At 39.4% G+C, this 13,042-nt stretch overlaps 1 gene segment (V, D, J or C); it reads right to left on the bottom strand.

Annotated features, from left to right (window-relative positions):
- Positions 1–11,440: 11,440 nt before the first annotated feature.
- LOC120102527 (immunoglobulin kappa variable 1-39-like) lies at positions 11,441–11,958 on the bottom strand. The segment is given in 2 exon segments: positions 11,441–11,760; positions 11,904–11,958. Coding segments are annotated over 2 exon segments (375 nt in total).
- Between the last annotated feature and the right edge of the window lie 1,084 nt (positions 11,959–13,042).

Genomic DNA, 13,042 nt, shown 5'->3' with positions numbered 1-13,042 from the left:
GGGGTTCAGTCTTAGCAGGACCCAGGGCTTCCCCTTCCACTGGTGCTCTTACTAGGATATTCATTGCTACCTATGGGGTCAGAGTCCAGGGTCAGTCCATGTATAGTCTTTAGGTAGTGGCTTAGTCCCTGGAAGCTCTGGTTGCTTGGCATTGTTGTACTTTTGGGGTCTCGAGCCCCTTCAAGCTCTTCCAGTTCTTTCTCTGATTCCTTCAATAGGGGACCTATTCTCAGTTGAGTGGTTTGCTGCTGGCATTCGCCTCTGTATTTGCTGTATTCTGGCTGTGTCTCTCAGGAGCGATCTACATCCGGCTCCTGTCGGTCTGCACTTCTTTGCTTCATCCATCTTGTCTAATTGGGTGGCTGTATATGTATGGGCCAAATGTGGGACAGGCTCTGAATGGGTGTTCCTTCAGTCTCTGTTTTAATCTTTGCCTCTCCCTTCCCTGCCAAGGGTATTCTTTTTCCTCATTTAAAGAAGGAGTGAAGCATTCACATTTTGATCATCCGTCTTGAGTTTCGTTTGTTCTAGGGATCTAGGGTAATTCAAGCATTTGAGCTAATAGCCAATTATCAATGAGTGCATAACATGTATGTCTTTCTGTGATTGGGTTAGCTCACTCAGGATGATATTTTCCAGTTCCAACCATTTGCCTACGAATTTCATAAACTCGTTGTTTTTGATAGCTGAGTAATATTCCATTGTGTAGATGTACCACATTTTCTGTATCCATTCCTCTGTTGAAGGGCATCTGGGTTCTTTCCATTTTCTGGCTATTATAAATAAGGCTGCGATGAACATAGTGGAGCACGTGTCTCTTTTATATGTTGAGGCATCTTTTGGGTATATGCCCAAGAGAGGTATAGCTGGATCCTCAGGCAGTTCAATGTCCAATTTTCTGAGGAACCTCCAGACTGATTTCCAGAATGGTTTTACCAGTCTGCAATCCCACCAACAATGGAGGAGTGTTCCTCTTTCTCCACATCCTCGCCAGCATCTGCTGTCACCTGAGTTTTTGATCTTAGCCAATCGCACTGGTGTGAGGTGAAATCTCAGGGTTGTTTTGATTTGCATTTCCCTTATGACTAAAGATGTTGAACATTTCTTTAGGTGTTACTCAGCCATTCGGCATTCCTCAGCTGTGAATTCTTTGTTTAGCTCTGAACCCCATTTTTTAATAGGGTTATTTGTTTCCCTGCGGTCTAACTTCTTGAGTTCTTTGTATATTTTGGATATAAGGCCTCTATCTGTTGTAGGATTGGTAAAGATCTTTTCCCAATCTGTTGGTTGCCGTTTTGTCCTAACCACAGTGTCCTTTGCCTTACAGAAGCTTTGCAGTTTTATGAGATCCCATTTGTCGATTCTTGATCTTAGAGCATAAGCCATTGGTGTTTTGTTCAGGAAATCTTTTCCAGTGCCCATGTGTTCCAGATCCTTCCCTAGTTTTTCTTCTATTAGTTTGAGTGTGTCTGCTTTGATGTGGAGGTCCTTGATCCACTTGGACTTAAGCTTTGTACAGGGTAATAAACATGGATCGATCTGCATTCTTCTACATGTTGACCTCCAGTTGAACCAGCACCATTTGCTGAAAATGCTATCTTTTTTCCATTGGATGGTTTTGGCTCCTTTGTCAAAAATCAAGTGACCATATGTGTGTGGGTTCATTTCTGGGTCTTCAATTCTATTCCATTTGTCTATCTGTCTGTCTCTGTACCAATACCATGCAGTTTTTATCACTATAGCTCTGTAATACTGCTTGAGTTCAGGGATAGTGATACCCCCTAGAGTCCTTTTATTGTTGAGGATAGCTTTAGCTATCCTGGGTTTTTTGTTATTCCAGATGAATTTGCAAATTGTTCTGTCTAACTCTTTGAAGAATTGGATTGGTATTTTGATGGGGATTGCATTGAATCTGTAGATCGCTTTTGGTAAAATGGCCATTTTTACTATATTAATCCTGCCAATCCATGAGCATGGGAGATCTTTCCATCTTCTGAGGTCTTCTTCAATTTCCTTCTTCAGTGTCTTGAAGTTCTTATTGTACAGATCTTTTACTTGCTTTGTTAAAGTCACTCCGAGGTACTTTATATTATTTGGGTCTATTATGAAGGGTGTCGTTTCCCTAATTTCTTTCTCGGCTTGTTTCTCTTTTGTATAGAGGAAGGCTATTGATTTATTTGAGTTAATTTTATACCCAACCACTTTGCTGAAGTTGTTTATCAGCTTTAGTAGTTCTCTGGTGGAACTTTTGGGATCACTTAAATATACTATCATATCATCTGCAAATAGTGATATTTTGACTTCTTCTTTTCCGATCTATATCTCCTTGACCTCCTTTTGTTGTCTGATTGCTCTGGCTAGAACTTCAAGAACTATATTGAATAAGTAGGGAGAGAGTGGGCAGCCTTGTCTAGTCCCCGATTTTAGTGGGATTGCTTCAAGTTTCTCTCCATTTAGTTTAATGTTAGCAACTGGTTTGCTGTATATGGCTTTTACCATGTTCAGGTATGGGCCTTGAATTCCTATTCTTTCCAGAACTTTTATCATGAAGGGGTGTTGAATTTTGTCAAATGCTTTCTCAGCATCTAAGGAAATGATCATGTGGTTCTGTTCTTTCAGTTTGTTTATATAATGGATCACGTTGATGGTTTTCCGTATATTGAACCATCCCTGCATGCCTGGAATGAAGCCTACTTGGTCATGGTGGATGATTGTTTTGATGTGCTCTTGGATTCGGTTTGCCAGAATTTTGTTGAGTATTTTTGCGTCGATATTCATAAGGGAATTTGGTCTGAAGTTCTCTTTCTTTGTTGTGTCTTTGTGTGGTTTAGGTATAAGTGTAATTGTGGCTTCGTAGAAGGTATTCGGTAGTGATCCATCTGTTTCAATTTTGTGGAATAGTTTGGATAATATTGGTATGAGGTCTTCTATGAAGTTTTGATAGAATTCTGCACTAAACCCGTCTGGACCTGGTCTCTTTTTGGTTGGGAGACCTTTAATGACTGCTTCTATTTCCTTAGGAGTTATGGGGTTGTTTAACTGTTTTATCTGTTCCTGATTTAACTTCGGTACCTGGTATCTGTCTAGGAAATTGTCCATTTCCTGAAGATTTTCAAGTTTTGTTGAATATAGGTTTTTATAGTAAGATCTAATGATTTTTTGAATTTCCTCTGAATCTGTAGTTATGTCTCCCTTTTCATTTCTGATTTTGTTAATTTGGACGCACTCTCTGTGTCCTCTCGTTAGTCTGGCTAAGGGTTTATCTATGTTGTTGATTTTCTCAAAGAACCAACTTTTGGTTCTGTTGATTCTTTCTATGGTCCTTTTTGTTTCTACTTGGTTGATTTCAGCTCTGAGTTTGATTATTTCCTGCCTTCTACTCCTCCTGGGTGTATTGCTTCTTTTTGTTCTAGATCTCTTAGGTGTGCTGTCAAGCTTCTGACATATGCTCTTTCCTGTTTCTTTCTGCAGGCACTCAGCGCTATGAGTTTTCCTCTTAGCACAGCTTTCATTGTGTCCCATAAGTTTGGGTATGTTGTACCTTCATTTTCATTAAATTCTAAAAAGTTTTTAATTTCTTTCTTTATTTCTTCCTTGACCAGGTTATCATTGAGTAGAGCATTGTTCAATTTCCAAGTAAATGTGGACATTCTTCCTTGATTGTTATTGAAGACCAGTTTTAGGGCGTGGTGGTCCGATAGCACGCATGGGATTAATTCTATCTTTCTGTACCTGTTGAGGCCCGTTTTTTGACCAATTATATGGTCGATTTTGGAGAAAGTACCATGAGGAGCTGAGAAGAAGGTATATCCTTTTGCTTTAGGATAGAATGTTCTATAAATATCCGTTAGGTCCATTTGGCTCATGACTTCTCTCAGTCTGTCTACATCTCTGTTTAATTTCTGTTTCCATGATCTGTCCATTGATGAGAGTGGGGTTTTGAAATCTCCCATTATTATTGTGTGAGGTCCAATGTGTGTTTTGAGCTTCAGTAAGGTTTCTTTTACATATGTAGGTGCCCTTGTATTTGGGGCATAGATATTTAGGATTGAGAGTTCATCTTGGTGGATTTTTCCTTTGATGAATATGAAGTGTCCTTCCTTATCTTTTTTGATGACTTTTAGTTGAAAATTGATTTTATTTGATATTAGAATGGCTACTCCAGCTTGCTTCTTCTGACCATTTGCTTGGAAAGTTGTTTTCCAGCCTTTCACTCTGAGGTAGTGTCTGTCTTTGTCTCTGAGGTGTGTTTCCTGTAGGCAGCAGAATGCAGGGTCCTCGTTGCGTATCCAGTTTGTTAATCTATTTCTTTTTATTGGGGAGTTGAGGCCATTGATGTTGAGAGATATTAAGGAATAGTGATTATTGCTTCCCGTTATATTCATATTTGGATGTGAGGTTATGTTTGTGTGCTTTCATTCTCTTTGTTTTGTTTCCAAGACGATTAGTTTCTTGCTTCTTCTAGGGTATAGCTTGCCTCCTTATGTTGGGCTTTACCATTTATTATCCTTTGTAGTGCTGGATTTGTAGAAAGAGATTGTGTAAATTTGGTTTTGTCATGGAATATCTTGGTTTCTCCATCTATGTTAATTGAGAGTTTTGCAGGATACAGTAACCTGGGCTGGCATTTGTGTTCTCTTATGGTCTGTATGACATCAGTCCAGGATCTTCTGGCCTTCATAGTTTCTGGCGAGAAGTCTGGTGTGATTCTGATAGGTCTGCCTTTATATGTTACTTGACCTTTTTCCCTTACTGCTTTTAATATTCTTTCTTTATTTTGTGCATTTGGTGTTTCGACTATTATGTGACGGGAGGTGTTTCTTTTCTGGTCCAATCTATTTGGAGTTCTGTAGGCATCTTGTATGCCTATGGGTATCTCTTTTTTTAGGTTAGGGAAGTTTTCTTCTATGATTTTGTTGAAGATATTTCCTGGTCCTTTGAGCTGGGAGTCTTCACTCTCTTCTATACCTATTATCCTTAGGTTTGATCTTCTCATTGAGTCCTGGATTTCCTGTATGTTTTGGACCAGTAGCTTTTTCCGCTTTACATTATCTTTGACAGTTGAGTCAATGATTTCTATGGAATCTTCTGCTCCTGATATTCTCTCTTCCATCTCTTGAATTCTGTTGGTGAGGCTTGTATCTACAGCTCCTTGTCTCTTCTTTTGGTTTTCTATATCCAGGATTGTTTCCATGTGTTCTTTCTTGATTGCTTCTATTTCCATTTTTAATTCCTTCAACTGTTTGATTGTGTTTTCCTGGAATTCTTTCAGGGATTTTTATGATTCCTCTCTGTAGACTTCTACTTGTTTATTAATGTTTTCCTGTGTTTCCCTAAGGGAGTTCATGTCTTTCTTGAAGTCCTCCAGCATCATGATCAAATATGATTTTGAAACTAGATCTTGCTTTTCTGGTGTGTTTGGATATTCCATGTTTGTTTTGGTGGGAGAATTGGGCTCCGATGATGCCATGTAGTCTTGGTTTCTGTTGCTTGGGTTCCTGCGCTTGCCTCTCGCCATCAGATTATCTCTAGTTCTGCTATTTCTGACAGTGGCTAGACTGTCCTATAAGCCTGTGTGTCAGGAGTGCTGTAGACCTGTTTTTCCTCTCTTTCAGTCAGTTATGGGGACAGAGTGTTCTGCTTTCGGGCGTGTAGTTTTTCCTCTCTATAGGTCTTCAGCTGTTCCTGTGGGCCTGTGTCTTGAGTTCACCAGGCAGCTTTCTTGCAGCAGAAAAGTTGGTCTTACCTGTGGTCCCGAGGCTCAAGTTTGCTCGTGGGGTGCTGCCCACGGGCTCTCTGCAGTGGCAGCAACCAGGAAGACCTGTGCCGCCCCTTCCGGGAGCTTCAGTGCACCAGGGTTCCAGATGGTCTTTGGCTTTTTCCTCTGGCGTCCGAGATGTGTGTGCAGAGAGCAGTCTCTTCTGGTTTCCCAGGCTTGTCTGCCTCTCTGAAGGTTTAGCTCTCCTTCCCACGGGATTTGGGTGCAGAGAACTGTTTATCCAGTCTGTTTCCCTCAGGTTCCGGCGGTGTCTCAGGCAGGGGTCCTGCCGCTCCTGGGCCCTCCCCCACGGGAGCCCAGAGGCCTTATACAGTTTCCTCTTGGGCCAGGGATGTGGGCAGGTGTGGGCAGTGTTGGTGGTCTCTTCCGCTCTGCAGCCTCAGGAGTGCCCACCTGATCAGGCGGTGAGGTCTCTTTCCCACAGGGTCTGGGAGCAGAGAGCTGCTGCGGGCCGGGATCCGCGGGCGTGGGACCTCCTGCAAACACAGGACGTGCCCGGTCCTAGATGAACTCTGCCTCTGTGTGTCCCGATCTCACCAGGCAGCTCTCTTGCAGCAGACATGTTGGTCTTACCTGTGGTCCCGAGGCTCCCACCTTTAGCTTTTAATATTTATTCTTTATAATTTTATGGCTTTAATTATTATGTGGTAAGCGGATTTTAACTATTTGGTGTTTCGCAAATTTATTCTATGTTTATAGTGAATACTTTCCTTAGGTTGGGGAAGTTTTCTTACATGATTTTATTGAAAATATTTCCTGGACCATAGAGCAGAGAATCATCTTCTATTTCTATCATTCTTTTTAAATATATTTTTTAATTAGATATATTTCTTTACTTACATTTCAAATGTTATTCCCCTTCCTGGTTTCCTGTCCATAAACCTCCAACCCCTCCCCTCACCCTTCTCTATATGGGTATTCCCCCCATACATGCCTCTTACTACCCCCATATTCCCCTGCACTGGGGGTCTAACCTTGGGAGGAACAAAGGCTTCCCCTTCCACTGGTGCCCCAACAAGGCTACTCTGCTACATATGTAGTTGGAGCCCTGGGTCAGTCCATGTATAGTCTTTAGGTAGTGGTTTTGTCCCTGGAAGCTCTGGTTATTGGCATTGTTGTTTTCATGGGGTTTCAAGCTCCTTCAACCCTTTCAATACTTCCTCTAATTTGCCCCCAAGGTGGTCCTGTTCTCAGTTCGGTGGTTTGCTCTTAGCATTGACCTCTGTATTGGATATGCTCTGGATGTTTGTCTCAGGAGAGATCTATATCCAGTCCCTTCCAGAATGCATTTTTTAGCTTCATCAATCTTATCTAGTATGTGGCTATGTATATACATGGGCCACATTTGGGGCAGACTCTGAATGGCCATTCCTGGAGTTCCTGCTCTAAACTTTGCTTCCATATCCCCTCCTATGGCTATTTTTCCCCTTTTAAGGAGGAGTGAGAGCATCCGCATTTTAGTCATCCTTCTTCTTGAGCTTCCTGTAGTCTGTGGATTGCATCTTGAGTAATTTGAACCTTTTAGCTCATATCCACTTATCAATGAGTTCATACAAAGTGTGTTTTTCTGTGATGAGTTACCTCACTCTTAAGTTTAGTTTTCCACAATAATTCTGATTTCCTTTATGCTTTGTGTCCGGAGATAGCATAAAACATCAGCTTGACAGCACACTTAAAAGCACGAGAACAAACAGAAGCAAATACACCCAATGGAACAGAAGGCAGGAAATAATCCAACTCAGGGCAGAATTCAACTAAGTAGAAAAATACGTATACAAAGAATCAACAATACCAGGAGCTGGTCCTATGAAAAAATCAATAATATAGAAAAACCCTTAGCTAAACTAACCAGAATGTATGGAAAGGTTATCCAAATTAACAAAATCAGAAGAAAAAGGGAGACATAACATCAGAATCTGAGGAAATTAAACAAAAAAAATCATCAGGTTCCACTACAAAAACTGGAAAATCTGGAGGAAATGGGCAATTGTTTAAATAGATACCATGTACCAAAGTTAAATCAGGATCAGACTAACCATCTAAACAATCCCGAAATTCCTAAAGAAATAGAAGCAGTTATTAAAAGTCTTTCAACCACAAAAGAACCCAGGACCAGATGGGTTTAGAACAGAATTCTATCAGACCTTCATAAAAGACCTAATACTAATACTGTCCAAACTATTCCAAAAATAGAAACAGAATGACAACTGCCCAATTTCTTCTATGAAGCCACAATTACACTTATACATAAACCATACAAAGACCCAACCAAAAAAAAAAAATAGAACTGCAGACTAATTTCCCTTAAGAGTATTGACACAAAAATATTCAATGAAAATTTTGCAAACTGAATCCAAGATCACATTAAAATTCAGTTCATGATCATCTATTATGATCAGGTAGGCTTCATCCCAGGGATGAAGAGATGGTTCAGTATATGAAAATCCATCAAAATAATCCACTAGGTAAACAAACTCAAAGAAAAGAAAACCACATGATCATCTCATTAGATGCTGAGGAAGCATTTGACAAAATTCAATACACCTTCATTTTGAAAGTCTTGGAAAGATCAGGAATTCAAGTCTCATATCTAAATCTAGTAAAAGCAATATGCAGCAATAGTGATTTAAAAAAAAACTGTATGTTATTGATACAGAGATAGAGAGTTAAATCAATGGAATAGAAGTGGAGACCCAGAAATGGAGCCAGAAAACTATGGTCACTTGATCTTTGACAAAGAAGCTAAAACTGTCCAGTGCATAAAAGACAGCAAGTGGAGCTGTTTCAGTTGGCAGTCAGCATGTAAAAGAATGCAAATCAATCCATTCTTATCATCCTGTACAAAGCTCAAGTTCAACTGGATGAAGAACCTCCACATTAAACAAGTTACACTCACAGTAATGGAAGAAAAGGTGGGAAAGAGCCTCAACACATGGGCACTGGGGAAAATTTCCTGCATAGAGCACCAATGGCTTATGCTGAAAGATTAAAAAAAGTTGACGATTATGATTTCATAAAATTGCAAAACTTCTATAAGCAAAGGACACTGTCATTAGGAGAAAACAACAACCCACAGATTAGGAAAAGATCTTTACCAATACTACATTTGATAGAGGGCTAATAGCCAATACATGCAAAGAACTCAAGAAGTTAGACTTCAGAGAATCAAATAACCTTATTAAAAATGGGGTATAGAGCTAAACAAAGAATTCTCAACTGAGGAGTATCAAATGGCTGTGAAGCACCTAAAGAAATGTTCAGCATCCTTTTTCATCAAGGAAATGTAAATCAAAACAAACCTGAGATTTTACCTCACACCAGTCAGAATGGCTAAGGTAAAAACCTCATGTAACAACAGGTGCTTGCAAGGATGTAGAGAAAGAGGAATAGTCCCTCCATTGTTTGTGGGATTGCAAGCTTGTACAACCACTCTGGAAATCATTCTGAAGGTTCCTCAGAAAATTGAACATAGTATTACCTGAGGACCCAGCCATACCACTCCTGGACATATACTCAAACGATGTTCCAATATATAACAAAGGACACATGCTACACTATGTTCATGGCAGCCTTATTTATGAAAGCCAGAAGCTGAATAGAACCTAGATGTTCCTTAACAGAGGAATGGATAGAGAAAAGGTAGTATATTTACACAATAAAGAACTACTCAGCTTTGAAAAATAAATATGTCATGAAATTCATAGGCAAATGGATGGAACTAGGAAATATCATCCTGAGTGAGGTAACCCAATTACAAAAAAACACACATAACATACACTCACTGATAAGTGAATATTAGCACAAAAGCTTGAATTATGCAAGACACAATCCATGGACCACATGAAGCTCAAGAAGAAGGATGACAAAATGCAGATGCTTCAGTCTTTCTTAAAAGAGGGAAAAAAATATTCATAGGAGGAAATGTGGAGACAAAGTTTTGGAGCAGAGACTGAAGGAAAGGCCATCCAAAGACTGCCTCACCTGAGGATCCAGTCCATACACAAATAGTCACCAAACCCAGACATTATTGCTGATGCCAAGAAGTACATACTGACAGGATACTGATATAGCTGTCACCTGAGAGGCTCAGCCAGAGCATGGCATATACAGAGGCGGATACTGGCAGTCAACAATAGAACTTAGAACAGGGTCACCATTTTAAGAGTCAGAGAAATGATTGAAGGAGCTAAACGGGTTTGCAACTTCATAAGAACAACAATACCAACCAACCAGAGCTCCTAGGCATTAAACCACCATCCAAAAAATAAACATGAACAGACCCATAGCTTCAACTGCATATGTAGCTGAGTTTGGTCTTGTTGAGCACCCATGAGGGGAGAAGACCTTGGTTCTACCGAGACTCAATCCCTCCACCCGGGGTTAGGGAATGTCATGGAAAAAAGGGGTAGGTGTATGGTTGGAGGAACACCCTCATAGAAGAAAAAGGAGGGGGATGGAACAAGGGACTTATGTATGGGAAACCAGGAAAGGGGATAACATTTGAAATGGAAATAAAAATATCTAATTTAAAAAAGAACAAAATAAATTTTATTTTAATATCTTTTCTTTTACCTCTTCTTCCTCCAGTTATCCTACACTTTACCTTCGCTGTGTTCATCTTCCATGATATAGCATGTGCTAACTGAATGTATTTCACAAGACGACTGCCATTTCAACATTGCATAATATTACCTCATGACAAGTAAGAATGCTATGTAGTCATCTCTACAGTGCCTTAAAAATGGTTTCTACGGAATCAATAGCTACTCATATTGAATCACTAAGGAAGCAAACCACAGTGACAAAGTACCTTATTTTCACTATTAATGATATTCTGTTATCCTTGAAGATATGATCTTAGCATAATTGTCTTCTGAGAGGCCTCATTCAGCAGAAGACTGAAACAGATGCAGGGATCACAACCAAACATTGAATGAAACTTATGTTTTCTTAGGAAAGTGTTGGAGAAAGTGTTAAAGGTAATAAGTAATAAGAATTCCATAGGAAACAAACAGCATCAACTATCCTGACTCTTGAGTGAACCCAGAAACTGAACCAAAAAAGTCATATGAAGATGTTTCAATATTGTTTACTACCTTTAAGCAGAGTAATGCACATAGGAGCCAGAAGAATTCTATGGAAAGTGCTGCCGAAAGCTAAAAGCATCAATAAATACTGCTAGAATTACAAGAAACAAAGGGAATCGGGGTTAGGCAGGCTTCCATTTCTTTGAAACATGTGCTGTAGCATTATTTGAAGACCACAAATCATTTATACTTACAAATTCCATCAATAATCTTTTTCTACTTTTAAATACTGGTACTTAGAAGTTAATTTTCTATATTTAATAAATACAATGCAAAGATGTCCACACAGTATCTTTCCCTGTTCTGCAAGCATCCCAACTAGTGCTACAACTCAGACTTCTCACAGGGAATGACTGTGTCCTCCGTTAAGGCAGAAAAGATACTGGTACTCTGTATTTCTGGAAATGAAGAGGAAGGAAGATAGAAGACAGAGAAGACCTCTTATCCTTTTTTAAAAAAACAAATGACTATCTATGAGCTTTGAAAAACTCCCAAGATATCTGAAAAACAGTTTTAGACTCATGAGAAGCAGCAACTGGGTAAGTTTAGCCTTTCACTCTGCTTCTATAGGGGTTTATGTTATGGCATGTATCACTGTGGGTGAGTTATAACCTTGCTGACAATAGTAAGTTGTAATATCTTCAGACTCCAGGCCACTGATCCTGAGAGAATAGTCTTTCCCAGACCCACTGCCACTGAACCTTGATGGGGCCCCAGGTTGTAGCCTTGATGTGTGGTAAATCAGGAGTTTAACGCTTCCATCTTCTTTCTTCTGATACCAGGACAAATAATTGTTAATATTCTCGCTTGCCCTGCAACTGATGCTGACTCTGTCTCCTAGAGATGCAGACAGGGAGGAGGGAGACTGGGTCATCTCGATGTCACATCGGGCACCTAGGAATAGAATAGAGACATAGTAAATAGTTAATCATGATAAGAAAGGATATTCCCCAAATGCCAGTAAACACTAATCATAGCGTAACAGTGAAATTCTCATTTTAGATTTTTATTTATTTATTTAAATTTATTTATTTTACGAAGAAGCCAGAGCAGCAGAATCCCAAGGAACTGAACAGGGACCCTCATGTGCATGTTAAGATCTGATTGCAATGGCAACTGCACAGGGTGTGACTGGTATATGAAGAAGTCCCTAAAGCTGTGCAGTGAATGCATGCAAATCAAAGGGAACCAGTTATTGTATTGTTGGGCACAGGTTCAAAACTTACTTATCTCAGCATTCAACAGATTCCCAGGGTCCCTAGATGCCCAAGGTCAAACCACACATATGTCTCCAGAGAATGCATTTTATTTTAATGCCTTAAAATTGTTGAAGTAATTTTGGATATTATTTGAAAAATTCTAATATATAAGCTGTATGTTAAATAACGTATTTCAAAACAATGGTTGAGGAATGTAAAAGACTATCCTGCTGTCAGGAAATATACAATAGAGAAGGGGATGTTGAACCTTTTATTTATTGAAATAACTGTGAATGATCGCTAAAACACTATTTTTTTCCTGTAAAGTGCTTGTGGGTTTAGAATAGTCATTTCTATAAATTAAAAGGGTAAACTGAACAGGATTTTTTAATAATTTGAAAACTGTAATTTAGTAGCCCTCACTGTGCTTACAAGAATACAAAATGAAGAAGTATACAGCTATTGATATCCATGTTGGCCAATTTTTCTGCCATTTGCTACTGTTTCCCACAATTCCTCATCATTATGGGTGATTATTGAAGACAAATTTGAATACAATAAGAGAAAACACTACTATGTAATATGCATCTTTGCTGATTATTACAAACCATATTTTCACTCTTAACTTGTGAATAGTAACTGGAAACATTATCCTGATTCAAGAGACAGCCTTAACATCTGCATGCATGACTCAATCTCCCAACTATGATTTGGATCATAGCAGGTCAGGAGTTTAACCATGTAACCTAGTTTGTGCTGAATCCAGTCCAATAATTGCTAATATTCTGACTTGCCTAGGAAGTGATGGTGACTGTGTCCCAGAGATGCAGACAAAGAGGATAGGACTGGATATGCTGAATGTTTAATCTGGTTCTGGGATGAAATACAAACTAAACTTCAACAAAATTAAGCACAGTAAACCAGGACAACCCCCCAGTGTACCATACATCACTGGTCACAGAGTCACATTTAAATTC

Source organism: Rattus norvegicus, chromosome 4, assembly GCF_036323735.1.
Source record: "Rattus norvegicus strain BN/NHsdMcwi chromosome 4, GRCr8, whole genome shotgun sequence".
In the NCBI taxonomy this organism is placed as follows: domain Eukaryota; kingdom Metazoa; phylum Chordata; class Mammalia; order Rodentia; family Muridae; genus Rattus; species Rattus norvegicus.
The sequence above is the reverse complement of the archived record's forward strand: the minus strand, read 5'-3'. Positions and strand labels throughout refer to the sequence as shown.